The sequence below is a fragment of the Periplaneta americana genome, chromosome 15 (genome assembly GCF_040183065.1).
Source record: "Periplaneta americana isolate PAMFEO1 chromosome 15, P.americana_PAMFEO1_priV1, whole genome shotgun sequence".
Lineage (NCBI taxonomy): Eukaryota > Metazoa > Arthropoda > Insecta > Blattodea > Blattidae > Periplaneta > Periplaneta americana.
Genome location: NC_091131.1, coordinates 159,895,175 through 159,915,518, shown reverse-complemented (window position 1 = coordinate 159,915,518; position 20,344 = coordinate 159,895,175). Strand labels below are relative to the sequence as shown.

The window sequence follows — 20,344 nt, the reverse complement described above, 5'->3', positions numbered from 1 at the left end:
TTTCTGTCCTTAACATACCAGCAAAATAAAACATTAAACCTTTCTTTCTTTAAGGTTTGTGACAATAAAATTAACACCAATATGTACTAGTATGTGTAGTTCTATTAATAGTAGTTTAGTTCTGCAAAAACGAAATTTCGTAGAGTTTATTCAGCTGAATAATGTAGTTCTCTGATTAATAAAATTGAGCACCTTGATTGGCTTATCCAAAATTCTCATGGTGTCTTGAGTCTTAATCAGTGGCGGCTTCTCAAGGGGGTTGCAGGTTTGTACACCCCCCAGTAATGTTCCTAATCTCCCGGCTTTGTTACTATTAACAATATAATTTTATTTTACAATTTTCATTCATGATTATCTGCAGCTGGCATCTTGTTTTGTACGTCTGCAGGAGCCTGAGCTTCTTGGTTTGTAAAGATGTTGAAAACCTAGGGAAGGTAGTTTATAGAGATGCTCGGCTAATGCAGGGTCAGGGGGTTAGAGGCGTGGTCTACTGCTTTCCTCATTGTGAACGGTTTGTCGCACTCCCTGATACGGATACCAACGTCAGTGCAGAAGAAACTAAATTCACTGGGAAAGTATCTGTTTCAACTAGACATTTGTCCGAAGTAATGAGCATGAAAATGTATTTATTCGGCTTGTGCAATGAACAGTCGCATATTTCGCACATTACTTTCTCAATCTACATCCATACAAACGGCACAATGCATAAAGGAGCTTGTATTTTGCTTTAAAGTTTTAAGAGTTGTCATTCTGACAATAAGTGCTGCTATCTCCCGACAGCCTACGAAAGCTGTATTTGAATTTTATGAACGAAAACGTTGCACTTGGTACTTGGTAACATTCTGATGACGATTCTGTGCTCAAATGTTTTTCATGAGGGTAAATCGCAATATAGAGAGCTCTGCCCACGACCTCTTCCAATTTTGGACTTTCTGTATAAATAGGTATGCTTGTATTTAGTCACTTTACTTATTAATTGCATATAAATTAGCTTTATATGTATACGCCCTCAGGTATACACGATTTCAAACTTTAAAGTATGTTTAACTCCTCTTCGATATCCATTGTGCACCACCATATTTTCAAACCACCAGCCGCCACTGGTCTTAATTGAGTGATGGTTGCTAAATTTAACACTACACGATTTTATATTCTTCATTTGTTTGATTTTATATAACTTACACATTTGTAAATAATAGACTGTTGTCAGACAACTGTCAATTTAAATTATATACTCACATGTATTCTATGGTGCCACAAAATGTGTGCGTCACTATGCCTTCTTGGATGTGCTCTTTGCACAAACCGAAGTCTGTTAGTTTGACATGACCTTGTGCATCTAAAAGTATATTTTCAGGTTTTAAATCCCTGTAATACAGAAAATTAAAAATATCTCAAATAATTAACAAAATGAACGTTTCAATATGTAAATTAAGACATCTTTTACTATGAACAAGACAATGCATGATAATCGATATGTCTGCATGCACAGAAGTATGTACATTACATGTCATACTTGCTACAAATACCTCATATACGGGTGAATATTCTGAAATGGGCAAATATGAATAACAAAACTGAAAAAAATACATTATATTAAATTGTGTACTTTTTTCTCACATTGGTTACATTTGCTCCTATTATTGAAGATTCTGGCATCAGTTGAGCTTAAAAAAAAATTTTATGTGAGAGTTTCTAATTAAAAAAAAAAGCCAAGAGATTGTTGTTATCTTTCCCTTACAGCCCATTGTTTAAGGTATCTACTAAACTTCTGTACTTCAGATTTCACTTGTCTTCGAACATTTCTTTTTTCATGATCAGTCATATCTACCATTTTCTTTCTTTTTTTTTTATATTCTTTGCCGTAGTCCCTTTTTTTCTGCAACTCCTCTTCAGTCATATTTGCCCTCTGCCTACGTATCTGCCCTTTCATATTTCCTACTTTCATCATCAGACTTTTTTTTTCTTTCCTATAAACAATCACATGAAATAATATTCGAAGTTACTTTATACACCGGTATTTAATAATTGTATGTTAAATGAAACCTCGTCCCACAATAAAGGGACCGACATTACAGGGTTACGGGGGGGGGGGGGGCCGTTATTACAAATTAGTATAATTTCCGCAATAGTTCTGACAAAATAAATCGTTAAAAATATCATGGAGGTTAGATTTTTTAGTCGATAAACATTGTAATGTTTTGCATATACTACGAAAGTTTAGTATATACAAACTATATTTAATGCCACCTGGGACCCGTGTTACATTACATTCAGTCATCAGTGATGATTTTTGTATTTTTCAATAAAATAAATTACGATAATGGACGAAAAGTTTTTCAACTGGCGCCATGTTGACCTCTCATCACTACCAACCGTAAAAATTTACCACATGAAGGAAAACTGTCTTTTGTGTAGCTCTTTTATTTCGAGGGACTGGCGTTACGAAATTTTTGGGGACAAACTTTACGTTAAAGTTGTGTCCTTTCAGAATTAAACAAACAACAATTCCTGTCTTTCACAAGTATTTTAACTATTTATTTTTATAATCTTGGCCGAGGAAATAAAATCAAATCGAAACATTCCGAGAAAAGCTTAGTAAAACAGAGTAAAATGTAGTTGGGGACATAGGGACCATAGTTACATTTTGACGCTTAGACGTTATTTTTTAATTATAAATTTTAAAATTAATCCTTTTATCCTTTGTTTCCAATTAAAACATATGAGAGTTAGTTAATTAAACGCAAAAGTAATCAGTTAACATTTTCAAGAAACTCCTTAAATCAGCCGGGACATACATTTACCCATTTCAGAATATTCACCCATACACATCTCACAATTTCCCATCCAAGATTCGAAAAGAGGTAACAATCCTAGATCAACACTCTATCAGAGCATGTTTACATTTCCTGCAAATAGATCATAATATTCTAGTAATAATTCTCAAACATTTACTTGTGACACACACAGTATCGGCAAAAAGTTTAAGGACGCCCACTCAAAACAGTAATAAGCTCCAGGCCTTAAATTTTGTGTTAACATATACATTTTACTGTTTGGCCTGAAAGTACAGTAGAAATACTACTTTTCACTGAAAACCAGGGATCTCTAATTCTATTCACTAAAACTTTATGATACTGTTTATAATTTAAGGCACCCTTAAAAACGTCATTTATATGTAACAAACAAATTATAACTTGAAAATGGATTGAGCTAGGATTCTGAATTTTTTTATACAAGCAGGTTTACCATGTAGCAATGAGACTATTATTGCTAAAACTTATAAAAGAAATATGTATTAAAATTTTTGGAGGGGTCGAATATTTGCTAAATTTAATGAAAATGGGATAAAATATAATAAGAAGAAACATTCCCTCCCTATGAGCAGCCATGTGGCCAAAGCCTCCTAGTACACTGCGCTGACAAAATAAAAGATATTATGACGATCTAGGCAGCATTGGAGGAAAATTAAAAACAATGTTTAACAATATTACACAATCTAGTTTAATACGAAATATTCCCTGCAAATTCTGCCACTAGTTTATTTTAAAGTACAGTAGGTAGTTCCTGAGTGTCACAAGTTGCTACGAGGCGCGTTCTTAAAGTAAGTTCCAAAAGGGTGTAGTAAGTAAACGGGAAGATATTTACAAACCATTTTTGTTGCACTGTATTCCCCACACTTCAATTACTTCTCAACATAATCTCCACCATTATTGAGGCATTTATCGATTCGTCTTTCTATCCCCTCATTGTAGAGTTCGCCCGCCTGCGATGCGAACCACTCCAGCACTGCTGTTTTCACTTCATGTCGTCATCAAAACGTTGACCACCGAGGAACTTCTTGAGGTGCAGGAAGAGATGAAAGTTACTCCAAGCCAAATCCAGGCTGTAGGGGGGATGGTCAATTTGTTCCCAGCCAATTTTCGAGATGAGATTTTGGGTGTCACGAGCTGTGTGTGGCCGAGCGTTGTCATGAAGCAACACAACTCCGTCGGTCAGCATCCCACGTCTCTTGTTCTGTATTGCGCGACGGAGTTTCTTCAAGGTCTGACAATAAGTTTCTCTATTAATGGTTTCACCCCCAGGCAAGAATTCGATGAGTAGGACTCCTTTTCTGTCCCAAAAAACAGTGCACATGATCTTGAGTGTTGACATGGTTTGTTTGAATTTCTTTTTCCTTGGTGATGCAGTGTGCCTCCATTCCATGGACTGCTGTTTCGATTCAGGTGTCATGTGAGACACCCAAGTCTCGTCACCTGTCACGATATGATCAAGAAACTCATAGCCTTGCTCACTGTAACGTGTGAGAAAGCTCAATGCACTGGAAGCTCGTTCGGTTTTGTGTTCCTCGGTAAGCATCTTGGATACCCATCGTGAGCACAATTTTCGATATCGTAATCGATCTGTCACCATTTTGTAGAGAACACTCCGCAACATTTGTGGAAAATTCAAGGAACGCAAAGAAACTGTGAACCTCCTGTCCTCATGAATTTTTTCATCGACAGCACACACCAAATCGTCATTGATCAAAGATGGCCGACCGGTACGCTGCTTGTCATGCACAGAGACGCGGCCCTTGTTGAACTTCCTAACCCATCTCCTGACCGTTCCATCACTAATGGCATCATCACCATATACCTCACAAAGCTGACGATGATGTCAGCTGGTTTGATGTTTCTCACATTCAAGAAATGGATAACAGACCGCATCTCACAGTCGGCGATCACTTTAAATATTTCAACTGATCACAACTAACCACACACACGGACTGAAGCTCTGAAACTGCATACACAGCTTGCCTGAGGACTGAAGAAGAAAACACGCATGCGCAAAATAACGATTGCAGCGATGCAACGGCTATGATTTAAAATGGAACTTATTTTAAGAACACGCCTCGCATTACAAATAGTACACTTCATTCACTACAAGACTAATTAGTTTCCGATTATTTACTTATTCACTTACTCATACACTCATTCTTGTCTATCTGTCTATCTACATATGTATTTGTCTATTTACCTAAAACAGAGCTAAATCCCAATTAAAATAGACACTACAAAATTATTGTTCCTAATAACATAAAAACGATTAAAAATACATGAAAAAAAAGATAAATATAGATATACATACAAATGAAAAACGAAAAAAATAGATAAATACAAATATAAATAAAAAGACACAGGTATAAATACAAATAAAAAAATGAAAACGAAAATGTAAATAATGAATCAGAAAGTTACTCAACATCTGTGTAACATGCTCTACCTCCTCTCAATGTATACTACAAATATAAATGTTATGTTTTATTTAACGACGCTCGCAACTGCAGAGGTTATATCAGCGTCGCTGGATGTGCCGGAATTTTGTCCCGCAGGAGTTCTTTTACATGCCAGTAAATCTACTGACATGAGCCTGTCGCATTTAAGCACACTTAAATGCCATCGACCTGGCCCAGGATCGAACCCGCAACCTTGGGCATAGAAGGCCAGCGCTATACCAACTTGCCAACCAGGTCGACACTACAAATATAAAAATTATTATAAAATATAAATATTTTCTATTGCATCAAAATGTTTTTAATAATATTTTTATATTGAATATGACATTACTTTTAGGAAGACGAAACTTTGGCAAAACTGTAAGATTTACATAACATTATCAATGATTTGGATTTATTGGGTTATTTTATAATGCTATATCAACATCTCAGGTTATTTAGCATCTGAATGAAATGAAGGTGATGATGCCAGTGAAATGAGTCCAGGATTCAGCATCGAAAGTTATCCAGCATTTGCTTGTAGTTAGTTGAGGGAAAATCCCGGAAAAAACCTCAACCAGGTAACTTGCCCCGACTGGGATTCGAATCCAGGCCACCTGGTTTCACAGTCAGAATCGCTAACCATTAATCCACAGGTGTGGCCCACTTTCATTGATATCGAAAGTTTTAAATAAAAATATGTGTAATGGAGACACCTAAGATCAATGTCACAATAATACACCAATTAAATTAATTCTTTCTCTTGACATAAATCTCTACCACTCTTAAACACAACAAATTTTGTAAAACTTACCTATAAATAATTCCCTGTATATGTAAATGTTCCAATGCTAATATTATTTCTGACAAGTAGAAACTGGAAAGGAAAAAGAAATTACAATTCAATATGGTTAAAACACAGATTCTCTTTTTACAGCAAATATAATAACTGTTCAGCACTGACTAAAAAATAATTGTCAATTTTCAAGTTATAAGACAACAGTCTGGTCAAAACTGATTATAAATGACCAGAAATGGGAAAATTAACTTTCAGCATGAATTAAGTTTTCTTTCAGATTCAGAGCCATAATAATTATTCTGCACATTTTACGCAAGTATGTCCTCTTCTCGAGTTGTTAAGGGTAAAATTACCATAATGTAGGATGGTTAATGCAGTAACTTCAAATTTACTATATCAACTGGCATTCAGAAATTTACAAAACTCATATCAAAGTTCTAATCCATCTTCCTTAACAATATTACACTGATATGAATTCTACAGATTCAAAATCCCCCATATCCACTTCCACAAATTAAAAGATTTTATCTGCAACTAACTGGTGGTGGAAAGAGGTTTTTTTTTTTTTTTATTTACTGAGTATGCCCCAATGAGTATAACTCACATGTAGGAGCTATACAAGAACACATACATATGTTATACAATGTAATTGAAAAAGTCATGAAACTACAGTCTGTGAAAAACAAACCAGCGGCAATAATAATGATGATAATGATCCGGCAAAATCAGTTATCGGCACTGGCTTTGTCCCGTAGTTGCCATCTAAATACAGACCCATCAAGGCTTTCCACAGATTTCACTGCTTAGTACTACACATTTTACAATTTATGTAAACGCAAACAGAAAGATTCCAAATGAATATTTAATTATTTGCCGATTATGTTGTCTAGACCAAAATATCAGTGTCAACAATAAATAAATACTGTCCAACAATCTCAGATTCATTTACAGAACTGGTTATCTAAGAATTTAATGAAAATAAATATTCACGAAACCATCATTTTCACTAAGGAACAAACCATTTAAAATTTCATTACAGATGAAGGAGGTGGTTTTTGACACTAAATTATTCATGGAAGAAATATCTTTAGTATATTTGTATTAAGATAGAAAAAAAAAACTCCCACTCCTAAAATGACTGGTAGGGAAAAAGTGGAAATGTTATATAAGTTACACATCTTTAATATCTTTTAGGCTATAAAATGTATATAGGTTCTAGAGCCAGTTTTTAAATATTGTGAAGAAATACTAATAATCACAAACGTGGAAAAACTTATTAGGCCTAAGTTACAAAATCAAATCCCCCGATTAAAAACAGAAACTGTTAAAACTACTGCAGGCTACATCAATAACTGCCATGCAAATTTTAATAAAATAATCCACATATAAAATTTGAAGTGAAAGAAGCAAACACAATATGAGAAATTATCTAGCAAAATTATCCTATACTGGTAGCTACTATGACAAAAGAAAAGCAGAGGTGTGCTTAAAAATCCAACAGAGCTTCCTAACTCTGCTTCGAGACGTCAAACAGAAATTAATATCCTCAATTAAAGGAAACTTAATAAAACACAGTGTTAGTTCACATCGAATATTATTTAACTTTCATAGATGATGTAACGAAATTTAATATGAATACTCCTCCAGACATTTTAAAATTGCTATTATTAAAAATGATAAAAATTAAATTATTCTCTCAGTGAATGGTAATATATTTTTACAGATGGATCCTGTTTACCAAACCATGGAGATACTGGAGCTAGTGCAATATGATTTCCCCCCCCCCCATTGTCCAGAGGATTAGTCAAACACAACTATGGTACCTAAATTGTAATTTTGATGGGGAAATTTTAGCTATTTTTTCAAGCTTACATAATATTATGACTTTTAAGGCACCCGAAGGTTCATTGCCGCCCTCACATAAGCCACCCTAAGCAAGTCCCTATCCTAAGCAAGATTAATCCAATCTCTACCGTCATAACCCACCTCCTTCAAATCCATTTTAATATTATCCTCCTATCTACGTCTCGGCCTCCCCAAAAGTCTTATTTCCTCCGCCTCCCAACTAACACTCTATATGCATTTCTGGATTCGCACATATATCGTACATGCCCTGCCCATCTCAAACATCTGGATTTAATGTTCCAAATTATGTCACTTGAAGAATAAAATGTATGCAGTTCTACCACAGTCTACTATATACAGTCGCGAAGCTTGAGGTGATTTTTTGCAAATCTCGTGATAAAGCGCTCCAAACGGTTAGCAACTAGAAACAATAGACTGTCCACGGTCGACTTTGGACTGTGTCGTATTTCCATCGAGTGTTAGCTCATTGCATATTTCACATTGATGCTTGTGAAATGTTCGTTATTGGTTGTAATGAAAATGTTAATGGCTAAAATACAATAATTGGAATAATTATATTTTACTAGAGACGTAGAAAAATTAAGTTTGTTTTAATGAAAATTATTGATCACGTTTTATTTTCAATTCTGGTGGGATTATTATTGCTTAGGCCTACTTTTTTTTCAAAGGATATGTTTTTAATTATAGTTGTTAATTTTGTTGTTATTTTTATTTGTTACTTTACTAGAGACATAGAAAAAGTCTGTTACAATAAAATTTATTGATCACGTTTTATTTCCAATTCTAGTGTGATTATTATTGCTTAACCTCATCCCACTTTGCTAACTACGTAAGCCTACACTACAAGTACCGGTACACGTGAGTTACTCCATTAATTCATATTTCCATTATTATTGTTGTAAAGAGAAATGCAAATTAATATTTATTGGTTTCATAGTTAATTATCGCTATAATCTTGAATGAGTGAAGCGATTATAGTAAATTTCAGTTCGTTTTGCACAAACAAAAATAATATTAACCTATTTCTTGCAGGTATCTTAGAGTTTATGGTGGAATTTAATATACTTCATTAAAATAATAAATTAACTTTATGCATTTAATATTTCAATAATGGAAGGAAGGTGTTAATTTTTCCAAAAGAACACAAGGAAAGTGTAACATATTTTGTCGTCTACTAGGAGAGAGATCTGCGATGATGAGGCGATAGTAGCGATCCTAGTGGTGGGCAACTACCCACGTTTGCATTTTTACTACATATTGAGCTTCGCGACTGTATATAGTAGACTGTGGTTCTACATTGTGTAACTTTCTCCATTCTCCTGTAACTTCATCCCTCTTAGCTCCAAATATTTTCCTAAGTACCATATTCTGAAACGCCCTTAATCTCTGTTCCTCTCTGGAACTGAAAGCTTCTCAATGGAATAATAACATGTATTTCCCATATTTATTCTGTGTTGAATTTCCTCCCGAGTATCATTTTTGTTACTGTTGCTCCAAGATATTTGAATTTTTTCACCTCTCCAAAGGATAAATTTCCAATTTTTATATTTCCATTTCGTACAATATTCTGGTCACGAGACAAAATTATATACTTTGTCTTTTCGGGATTTACTTCCAAACCTATCTCTTTACTTGCTTCAAGTAAAATTCCCGTGTTTTCCCTAATAGTTTGTGGATTTTCTCCTAACAGTCACGTCATCCACAAACAAGGAGCTGATGTAACCTGTTCAATTACAAACCCTCTCTGTTATCCTGGACTTTCCTAATGCCATATTCTATAACAAAGTTAAAAAGTAAAGGTGATAGTGCATCTCCTTGCACTTATATAATCTATTGTATCAAACTGATAACTTTGAGAAGGCTGTGATATCAGAATCAAAAGCAGCTACCAGTATCCTTGCTACAGTATTGGATATAACAGCAAAAAATCTTCAATACTCCAGAGCAGTGGTGCCTAACTTGTGGTCTGTGGATCCCCAGGGATCTGCGAGTAATTTGAAAGGAGTCCACAGGAACAAAATATATTTTTCAAATGGCTTTTCAATTAAACTTAACTATTCGCATTCTCTGATTTTTCTCAGCTTGAAACATATTTGTTTGCTTGTGTCAACTTGTGAGATACAGAGTTTACCAGAAAGAGGGACTTAGCTTGCAAGTCTATCCTACCTATCTGTTACTTTAGATTTTTAAATTCTTTGAATTTAATTCTCAGGGTCCAGTTTTATGTGTTCACTGTTCAGGATAAGAGTGAAGCATTGATAAAGAAATCAGATTTGTGGTCTAGCTGTGTTGTCAATCGAGAATTCGATTAATTTCCCATTGTAACTTCCTAAGCAACAAATGGTAATGAACTGTCCGATATAGTTGGGAGTATGAAGAACATCTTGATTTATTAAGGGGAGAGGATGGTATTTTTTTAACTTTTTTCCTAGTTGGTGTAAAATATTAATTTTTTGTATGTGGAGAGCTCATAGCTGTAGCAACTCAACCAAAAATAAATATTTTGAAAAAAAAAAAAATTATTTGGGGGCCCAGATTTGAAAAAAATATACCCAATGCAGGATTTTACTAAAATCCATATATCTAAACCATTTTTAAAGGTAGATTCAGCCAGTTTTTTGCAATGTACTTGCAAAAGCATGCTCTACAAACTGTCTGTAACAGAATTTCGATATTAGTCCCTACGTTTGTAAAATAAACAATTAAAATTTAATAACACTTTTCTGAATTCCTTTCTTGCAAACAAACGGACGTAGTTTTAAAATGAAATCAATTAACAAAATTCTGTTACAGAGAAAAGTTTCCTAATACTCTAAAGAATGTGTGTTCTAAATTTCATGCATGTATCTTTAATAGTTCAGAAGTTATATCCATTTTTGTCTGGCAATGTAGCAAAGAAATGAAGTTACCGTAAACCGATAAAAGGGGGCAAGTGATTTAAAAATTCATAGTGCGGAAAGTTTAAAAATGGCGTCTCAACATCCGATAAGGGCACAAATACCCACGAAATGTTATGCAATGCATTCAACACATATCAAAGAGTATTTTAAAGAATTAAAATTTTTTTTTTTGAAAATTCAATTTACCATAATCAACAATAAAAGAGGGGAAGTGATTTAAAAATCCATAACGCAGGAAGTTTAACAATGGCGTCTCAACATCTGATAAGGGCACAAATATCCACAAAATATTATGCTCTGCATTCCACACATATCACAGAGTATTTTAAAGAAATTTTTTTTTTTGTTGAAAATTTACTCACTTTTCACCAAAAAATACCATCCTCTCCCCTTAACATTAAAATTAAGGGAATATTTTCCTTCCTGCAATTGAAACAACTGCGTGAAAACCCTTCTATGTGTCAAAAAAATAGTTCATCCATCAAAGAAGAAGAGAAACTGTTTGTTATTATCTTCTGATTTGAGCTTAAAAATCATGTTTCCCACGACCTTGTTGCAATCTTATCTGACTGACCCATGTATCACCATGTTTTCCATTCTACAACACAACACCTAAACGTCATTTGCATCAACATACTTGTGCCCAGTGTACATTATCTGTTAGTCGGCTACAAAGCAATATCAACCATCCCAATAACAACCTTACAGCAAGTCTAAGAAACTAATTTCATTTTTCTCCGGAAAAACATTTATATTTATGTGTTTTGTTATGTGTTTTCAGGTTGAAATTGTATTCAGAAGCTAAAACTAAAATTTAATATTGCTACCAATTCATTAAGGATACTTAATTCACTACATTATTTAAATATGTAATGAGTAGAACATCTTTATGAGCTTCAATTATGTAAAATACTTTGGTGGTCCGCCAACATGAGGTAGGAACTTTAAGGGGTCCATGACACTCAAAAAGTTGGGAACCACTGTTCTAGAGTGTCGTAAAATTTTAAAACAGTTGGTCAAATTAAATAAACTTATTGGTACGGTACTTCAATGAATCTGTGTACGTAGCAAAGTGGGAGGGAATTAAGCAGCTGAATTCTTAAGGTAGCAAAATTACTCCAAAGTCATCTATAGCTGTGTCTTACCACCCTATTAAAAGAATAATAAGATCAGAATATTTATGTATTTATTTATATTTACTTTTATTTATTTATTTAACCTGGTAGAGATAGGGTCATCAGGCCTTCTCTTCCCCTCTAGAGGTGACGCATGAAGAGCTTGCCATGGAAAGCTGTGTGAACTTTCAGAAATGTTCGGGTGCACTCGACCTCGCTTTGGTTCGATTGGCAGTTCTCAGTCATCTGCTGGCTTGATGTTTCAAGTGAGATTTATCAGAGCACATGTAATGTAACGTAAATCTTGTTGCAGAGTAACTAGTAACATAACATTGTTGAAAATACAGAAGCACGAATTTTTTTACACATAAAATCACTGAATGAAATGACAAAGATGTTATAAGAAATATGTGATCGTGTAATAATTGATATCTGACGTTGTAATAAAACACTAATACTATGTGATTTTATTAAAATGTTTCGATAACTAGGGTACTATGGTCGGTTTATTTTAATCTGTATATACTCCTTCTGTTACGAGTGGAGCCTGTTTCGGTTTTCATAAATTTATAAACGTTATAAATAATTCCCTAGCTTGACTGTGTAGTGTTTTATTAGCACTTCCTAATTTAGAGCGAAACAGGAGCATTGTTAAGTACATAGAATGTTATACAGAACTCTGTTATTTAACAAACACACTTTGAACTACATAAAACTCCTGATATCAGGAATAAAACGCGGAAAATGTAACGCACATGCTGGCTTCTACCCGCTCTGCACAATACATTTCTCGATACGAACAGCTCAAGACCGCGCTTTCGAATGCGCCCTGTAATCAGCATTAGGTGATTCATAGCAGCCCTGTAACAAGCATGGCGGCACGAGGACCGAATATCGTTCTCTGCGCATCAGTCAAATGGGCAAGCTTTCTTTGCGCTTCCTCTACCAGGGGATACAACAATTTAATAAAAAAACACAATACTTCTGAAGCAAATGGAAAAAAAAAAAAAAAAAACTTCCGTATTATAGTATGCAATACACCTAATTAAATATTTAAACTTGGATGGAAATCTGTGGTGGCAATATCCAGGTCATGTTTGCCTCAGTAAACATTTACACAGAATTGGTATTGCAGAATCTTCTATGTAATCTTATCTTAATGAAGATAGGGCTCAAGATTGTCATCTTCACTGTCCAACTTTTAAACAATTCTCCAGTCTTCCTGCTAAATATTAGGTTGGACTCCAAAGAGTGAATGACATCAGTAGCAGCTCAACATTAGACTTCGAGTCATTCATCCATGCCAGAATAATTTTCGTTGTTGTAGGCATTACATTTCATAGGATTGATTGCCCTCCTGGCAGTAGTTAATGCAAACTACGTATTTATTTATGTTGATGTTGGGACAAATGGACGGATTTCTTATTACAGGATGACTGAGGAAACAATGTAGTCCATGGCACGAACAGCCTATGAAGACCAAGACCCAGCTGTTGGCTGTTGGCCTCACATCCACATCATCAGCAGATATGAACAATCATCCCACCAGAACAGTGGTATCGTGTGCAGTACAAGAACCACCAGCTCTTATAGCTAGTTTTCGAAACTGAATTTCACTATTTAGCACAGATCCCCAAATTCATCGTGCTGCTCCATACCAAGGCCGAATTTTAAAGAGAAAATTCCTTCCCCTAAAAGACTTAATCCAGTACACACTCCATAAAATAAGTCATAGACATGATGTCTAAAGGCTCGTCTCCACTAATAAACTTTTAACAACAACATGTTAAATGTTAAACTGTTTACTGTTAACATCCCAACATGTTGATTAAACATGTTAATGCTAATTTCATTTAACACTTTGTCCACACTGTTAAACATGTCAAACTTTACTTTTCTTGCGTAGTCCACCATAAACAGTCTATGAGATTTTAATGTAGGTAGTGTCTTGTTTTCCAACCTTGGACAATGGAGTCAGATGAAGATGGTTTGGCTTTTGTAATTGCCTCTATTGCTTGTTACAAGGCCTTGAAAAGGAAGAAATGAGGATGTGGATGCGGCAACATCTTAATAAAAGACACTGCAGAAGACATTCTAAACGAGCTTAAAGTTGAAGATCGATTTGGACTCAAAAACTTTCTGAGAATGTCAGAACACGATTTTAATAATGTAGTGCTGCAAAAAAATATTTTTTGTCATATCAAAGGAAAACACACAATTAAGAGCAGCCATTTCACCTCATTTAAAAAAATTACAGCATGACTGATTGACTGTCATAGGAGCTATGACACGATAAATGTTAAAGGAGCAGCTAATATCATGTTATTCTTTCCGAAGTTTTACGAATGTTAATGTTAACATACGTCACCAAATACGACCATTACTGACGTCAACATAGTATTAACGTTTAGCATACCACGAGGATGCGAAAACTCTCTATTGTATTCTCGAGAACAGTTAAATAATAATTTCAGTTCTCTAAAACAGTCGGCCTTCTTTGGTTTGTCTCTGTATTATCTTGCAGCTATATCCCACAAACAAGGCTTTTCCATCAGTGCATTAATAAATTTTATTTTAACGGTATTTTCTTTCGTCCACTCCAGTACTTCGAACAACTTACAGCCAACACCAAGGATCGTATAAAAAAAATCAAGAGGTGCTCCTAGTTGTGCGCCACAAAATCGAAAGTTTGTTGCTATAGAAACTGTACGAACTTTACCGAATTGTACCGACATTGCACGAGCAAGTGAATTGACTTGACATGTTTTCCATTTCTGCTGGAAAACACGCCAACATGTTAAAAGTGTTAACTTCAACATACTCAGTTAACATGTTAAGTCAATTGAGACTTGAAATGTCCATATAGGCTACATGTTAAATTCAACATGTTACATTTAACAGGTTGTTGTTAAATGTTTAATAGTGGAGACGAGGCTTTAGACCACAATGCTACAGCACGAGATGAATGAGAAACAAGCTTTTATAAAAGTTTAATTGAAAGTAAGTTAAATTTGCCAGAAAACAAAGATACTCTAGATAACTTGAATTTTGCGTTTATTGATGACATTTTCTTCGCACAAGAATTTCATTTAAACCATACCCTCAAAGCAAACTCCCCAAAGAGAAAACAATATTTAATTATAGAATACCTAAAACTTTAAAGCAAGGAGAGTGTCTGAAAATGCCTTTGGTACCTTAGCATCCACATTTAGGATCTACCATACTCCATTCAATTACATTTTTCTAGCAACATGTGTACTCCATAACTTTCTCAGATGTCATTCTAGACGTAAATACATGCATTCTGTCATGATGTATTATGAAGATACAAATGAATCTGGAGTAGTTCCGTGACAATGGAGACAAACTCCACAACCAGTAGCTGATATAGAAAAAATCAGCTCATCAGAAACAGCACTGAAGAAGCAAAACAATGTAGAAACAGCTAACAATATTTTACCAACAAGAGAACTGTCCTATGGCAAGAAAAAATGACTTAAATAGTTTCTATCTTACAGTAGTAGGGTAACAAGAACAACTGAACTAGGCAACTTGTCCCAAGCAGAATTTGAACCAGAGATCACTCATAGTAAATAATTTATTAAATGGCGATCTTACTCGTGTTAATTATGTACGCATGTGTGGCTTACAGCTGTTTCGGTGTTACTTGACACCATCCTCATAGCCTACTAGATCTCGGCGCTATCTCAACTTCGCTGCCTGTTGTGTGGGTGCATTCGTGTTATGAAGAGTTGTGTCAAATAGTGTGTGTGTTCTGAAATTGATCTGTGTGTTGAGAATTTGATTGGGGTGTGTTTTAGTGTGTCTGTATATTTCATATTGTTCTAGTGTGTTGAGGTTTTGGTTTTTGGGTTGTATGTGTAGGATTTCCATGTCTGTAGTTATGTTATTGTATGTGTGGTTAGCATTAGTTATGTGTTCGACATATGTAGATGTATTGTGTCCTCTGGTTATTGCTTTAATGTGTTCTTTGTATCGAGTTTGGAATGATCTGCCTGTCTGTCCAATGTAGAAACTGTCGCAACTATTGCATGTGAGTTTGTATACGCCTGTGTGGTTGTATTTATTTGTTTGTGTTGTTTGTGTGTTGAGATGTCTTTGTATTGTGTTTTCTGTTCTGTATGCTATGTTGTATTTTTGTTTCTGAATGAGGATGCGATCTTGTGTGTGTTTTTGTTTTCGTATGTTAGTGTGATGTATTTCTTGTGTTCTTTTGTTTGTGTTGTGTTTTGTGTGTTTTGTGTTTGTTGAGTTTTTGTTTTGTCTTCCTTATGATGTTGTCTATTATGTTTGGGTTGTAACCATTTTCTTGTGCTATATATTTGATTGTGTTCACTTCTTCATTGTAGTGTTGTTGGCTCATGGGTATGTTGAGTAATCTGTGTACCATTGTCCTGAATGCAGCATGTTTGTGTTGTGTGGGGTGATTAGATGTGTTGTGTATGTGTGTGATGGTGGTGGTTGGTTTTCTGTATATTTTGAAAGTGTGTTTATTGTCAACTTTTGTTATGGTGATGTCTAGGAAATTTATGAAGTTATTGTTTTCAAGTTCCAGTGTGTATTGGAGTTTTGGGTGTATTTTGTTTATGTATTGGTGTAGTTTGTGTATTTGTCGTTTGTTTCCTTTGTATAGTATGAGTATGTCGTCTACGTATCTGTGCCAGTATATTATGTTGTCTGCATATTTGTTATGTTCATTGTTGAGTATGTATGTTTGTTCTATGTTGCGTAAAAATATCTCTGCTAGTATGCTAGATATAGGTGATCCCTTTGGCAATCCTTCTGTTTGGGTGTAGTATTTTTTGTTGTGTGTGAAATAGTTTTGCTTTGTTATGATGTCTGTGATTTGGATGATTTCTTCGATGTGCTCTTGTGGTGTGTTGTTGTCTGTGAGCATTTGTTTTAGTATCTGTAATATGTCTTGTATCGGTATCTAAGGATGGTGTCAAGTAATACCAAAACAGCTGTAAGCCACACATGCTTACATAATTAACACGAGTAAGATCGCCATTTAATCAATTATTTATATTCAAGTGTTAAAAGTAGTGTACGAAAGATTCAACGTGGATTACTCACTGTGTTCATTTTCTTAATCCCAAATTCCTTGCCTGCAGTTGGAAAGGTTTGTTGAATGACCTTAACTAGTTTCTGGTGTTTCTTCATTTCGTATTTACTAGCATAACCTGTAGATTTCACTTTCCATAAAGATTCGTGTTGTTGATCAAATTTTATAAAATCACACATCAACTCATTGGGCATTTATCGAGTTTCTATCATGTCCACTCCTGGAATGCACACTCAAATATTGCGGTAACTTGAAACTCTACACTTCGCTCCACACTGCCAGATATTGCTCATACACGCACACTTTTGGTTGAGATGCCTGGAGTGTGAATTCAAAAGTTAACACAAGAGCGAACATGTGTGGGCCACTTAAAGCTTCTGAATATATAGAAAGCTACAACAGCATTAGTGCCAGTAGGCCTACAGTGTTTTACAAATGGCTAAATTCTGACCCACAGCTGGCCAACTTGAATTTTAATTTTCTTCTTGTTCCTTCTATAAGATAGGTTCCCAAGTTCTTTCCTACAACAATCACAAACTGTAGTAGTCCTTTGTGTTTCAGGGAAAAGATAACACATTCATACCATCACTCGTCTTAACTGCTTCCGTATGTTGGAATTGTTTTGTTTTTTAAATGAATTAAAACAATTTAAAGCTCACACTTTAACACTCATATCACAGAAGATAGTGCAAACAACACAAAACTGAACACTATAAACTGCAATATTGACTACCAGTAGATTGCTGAAATTTAGTTGTGTTACCACATACTGTCACTTAACCTCAAATACAAAACTATACATATGGGTATTCATTAATAAAGAGCACCTGAAGCAATTTGCAAGCTGTTACAAACTCAGCTGGGAGACTGAGTCAAAGCATAGCATTACAAACCTTCATGTTCCTACTTGTACACAGAAGGCATAACAAATTCGTAGGGTAAAACCACCAGAGTTATAAGAGTGCAAATGAGAGACTGTAAGAATGGAAAGAGAAAGAAAAACATAGAACTTGAATAAGGCTGATTCCTCAAACACAATTTCTGCTCATATAATGGTTAACCTCATATCTCGGTATCTCATGAACACAAGGAATATTTTCATTATTTTCAAAGATCGTTACACAGACTTCCTTTTGCATATTTTTACCAAACTTTAAACTTGTCCACTTTTGAAGAAATCAAATTTGAATATGTTTGGTGAATTTTGTGGGAAAAATGTTCAGAGAATCCAGTGTTCATTATAAATCTTAGGCCTTCTGTAATTTATTATAGCCTAAAAAATGGAAGACCATTAAATGATCGAGCTTTCAAATGAGTCCTATCCTTTTTTGTAGGCTATCTCAGTTGGTCGCAATGAGCAATGAGGCCTATAGCCTATAGCTAGTTAAAGAATCGCTGGTAGGCAATTTTTCAACAAAATAATTGGAAATATAAACTTAAATACCGTATATGTTTTGGTAAATCTTACAATATAGCTAGTTACCAAAGAAAGGCGGGTAGCAATGACCCCTCCCCCCACTAAAGACACTCGACGGAACAATCCTGCCTCCCCACACTTTCACAGCAACTTTCCACCCTCATTTCGGTGTGAAATTCATTTCGGCACTCAATTTTTCTTTTGTTTACTGTACATATGACACGACTACAAGCCAAGTTGTTGTTTAACCAACTGTTCGAAGAAGGGTCTGAATCTCACAAGTGACACAAACAGGGCACCACTCATGAGGCAACAGCCAGGAGAAAATGGCCAGTTCTTCCCCCCTCCATCACATACATCGCCTACTAGCTACATATTAACTTACACTAATCGGACTTCATATGTATACAAATAACTGCTCTTCCCCTGACACATATCAAGTGAGATGTAGCCTACTGCCTGATATCTTAAGTGATAACGCAACTGTAAAAAAAAAAACCACAATGTTTTCCAAATCTGTAAGTGTGTGGTAGATTTTTTTCATTTCCATTTATTTGACATGGAATCATACGTTCATAAAAAATAGACCATTGAGTACCTACTCACCAAGCTGTATCTTCTAAAAATATTCCCTCTCGTTCCAGGTGCATGAACAGTTCACCACCACTCAAGTATTCCAAAATTAAGTAGAGTTTTCCTCCTGTCTGGAATGCGTAGATCAGGTCTACGATGAAGGGGTGCTAAAAGGAATGAAGGTAAAGGAAGTAAAACCAGATCAGTGCAACTGAAATTGCGGATTCGAGGCCAATTGTTACTGGCCCTGCTACCTTAACTTTTTACTGCGAATGTAGGCTAAATATTTCACCAATTTTTCAAACACAATTCACCTTTACTGCTTCTAATATGTTCCTCTCCGCTTTGGTATGGGCAGTGTCCTTCTGATTGCGAACAATTGACGCTTTACGTAGAACTTTCATGGCAAAAATGGTTCCAGCATCTTGACCTGTGACTTTTCGCACCTGGAACACCTTTCCATACCCACCCTTTCCCAAAACTTTGCGCAGTTCAAAATCTTGTGGGCCAGTCTTTTCCTTTCCAGTATTCACATTTTGTTCCGACAGTTGAACTGTTTCCAAATCTTCTGACCTGTACAGGGGGTTATAACATCATGTAATTAAGGTTTAATTTGATGACAAATTACTGGCATGTATTATCACTTTAAAACTGTAATTATATCAAACAATTCAAGTGCAAAAATATTATTCATTTCTGAAATATAATACTTACTCTATTATAGCGTTCACATTAGGATCCTGATCATAATCACCCTGGAATTGAAGGAAAATATGGGTCATTTCTTACGTTTGAGAGTTCAAATGTTTCATTTAATATCTTTTTAAGTTCAACATAAATTTAATAACTCTACTAATTCTTATAAATATAAGAGATCTCCTGACATTTGGATATGTATAACATCACAGAATTTTATTTACAGTTTAATTATGAGAGCAAAACATTATCTCACCTCTTCAATTTCTATGGCATCATCGTCTGAATCATCTTGGTCAAGTTCTGCATCATGTAATTCAATGTCAAAAACCCCTGCCCCTGCCATTGTTCTAATACGATGTATCACATTGACAATGGTCTATGGTTAAAAATATGCACAACTTCACAGACTCCTGTACTTATAACACCAATATTGCTCTATGATAACATCACTCCACCTGCTTCATGTGTGGAAAATGAGTTACTTCTGAAAGCGTGTAAAAGCTGTATGCGAAACGAGCAATAAGTAGCGAAACAGACTATTCAAACCAAGTTGTGCAAAGCATTATATATGTGATACGGATAGAGAAATTTTATACCCATTGTTGGCGCCCTTGAAAAAAGTTAAATCGCTT

At 35.0% G+C, this 20,344-nt stretch overlaps 1 protein-coding gene across 1 annotated transcript in view; it reads right to left on the bottom strand.

Annotated features, from left to right (window-relative positions):
• Window positions 1-20,189, bottom strand: part of S6k (Ribosomal protein S6 kinase) — a 78,276-nt gene extending 58,087 nt beyond the window's left edge. Inside the window, exons 1-6 of the mRNA XM_069848449.1 lie at window positions 19,966-20,189; window positions 19,728-19,768; window positions 19,328-19,586; window positions 19,047-19,180; window positions 6,072-6,134; window positions 1,240-1,368 (exon numbers count right to left, since the gene is read on the bottom strand). Of these exons, the coding sequence (XP_069704550.1) occupies window positions 1,240-1,368; window positions 6,072-6,134; window positions 19,047-19,180; window positions 19,328-19,586; window positions 19,728-19,768; window positions 19,966-20,055 (716 nt within the window). The 5' untranslated portion in view covers window positions 20,056-20,189. The remainder of the gene's footprint in view (window positions 1-1,239; window positions 1,369-6,071; window positions 6,135-19,046; window positions 19,181-19,327; window positions 19,587-19,727; window positions 19,769-19,965) is intronic.
• Window positions 20,190-20,344: the final 155 nt, after the last annotated feature.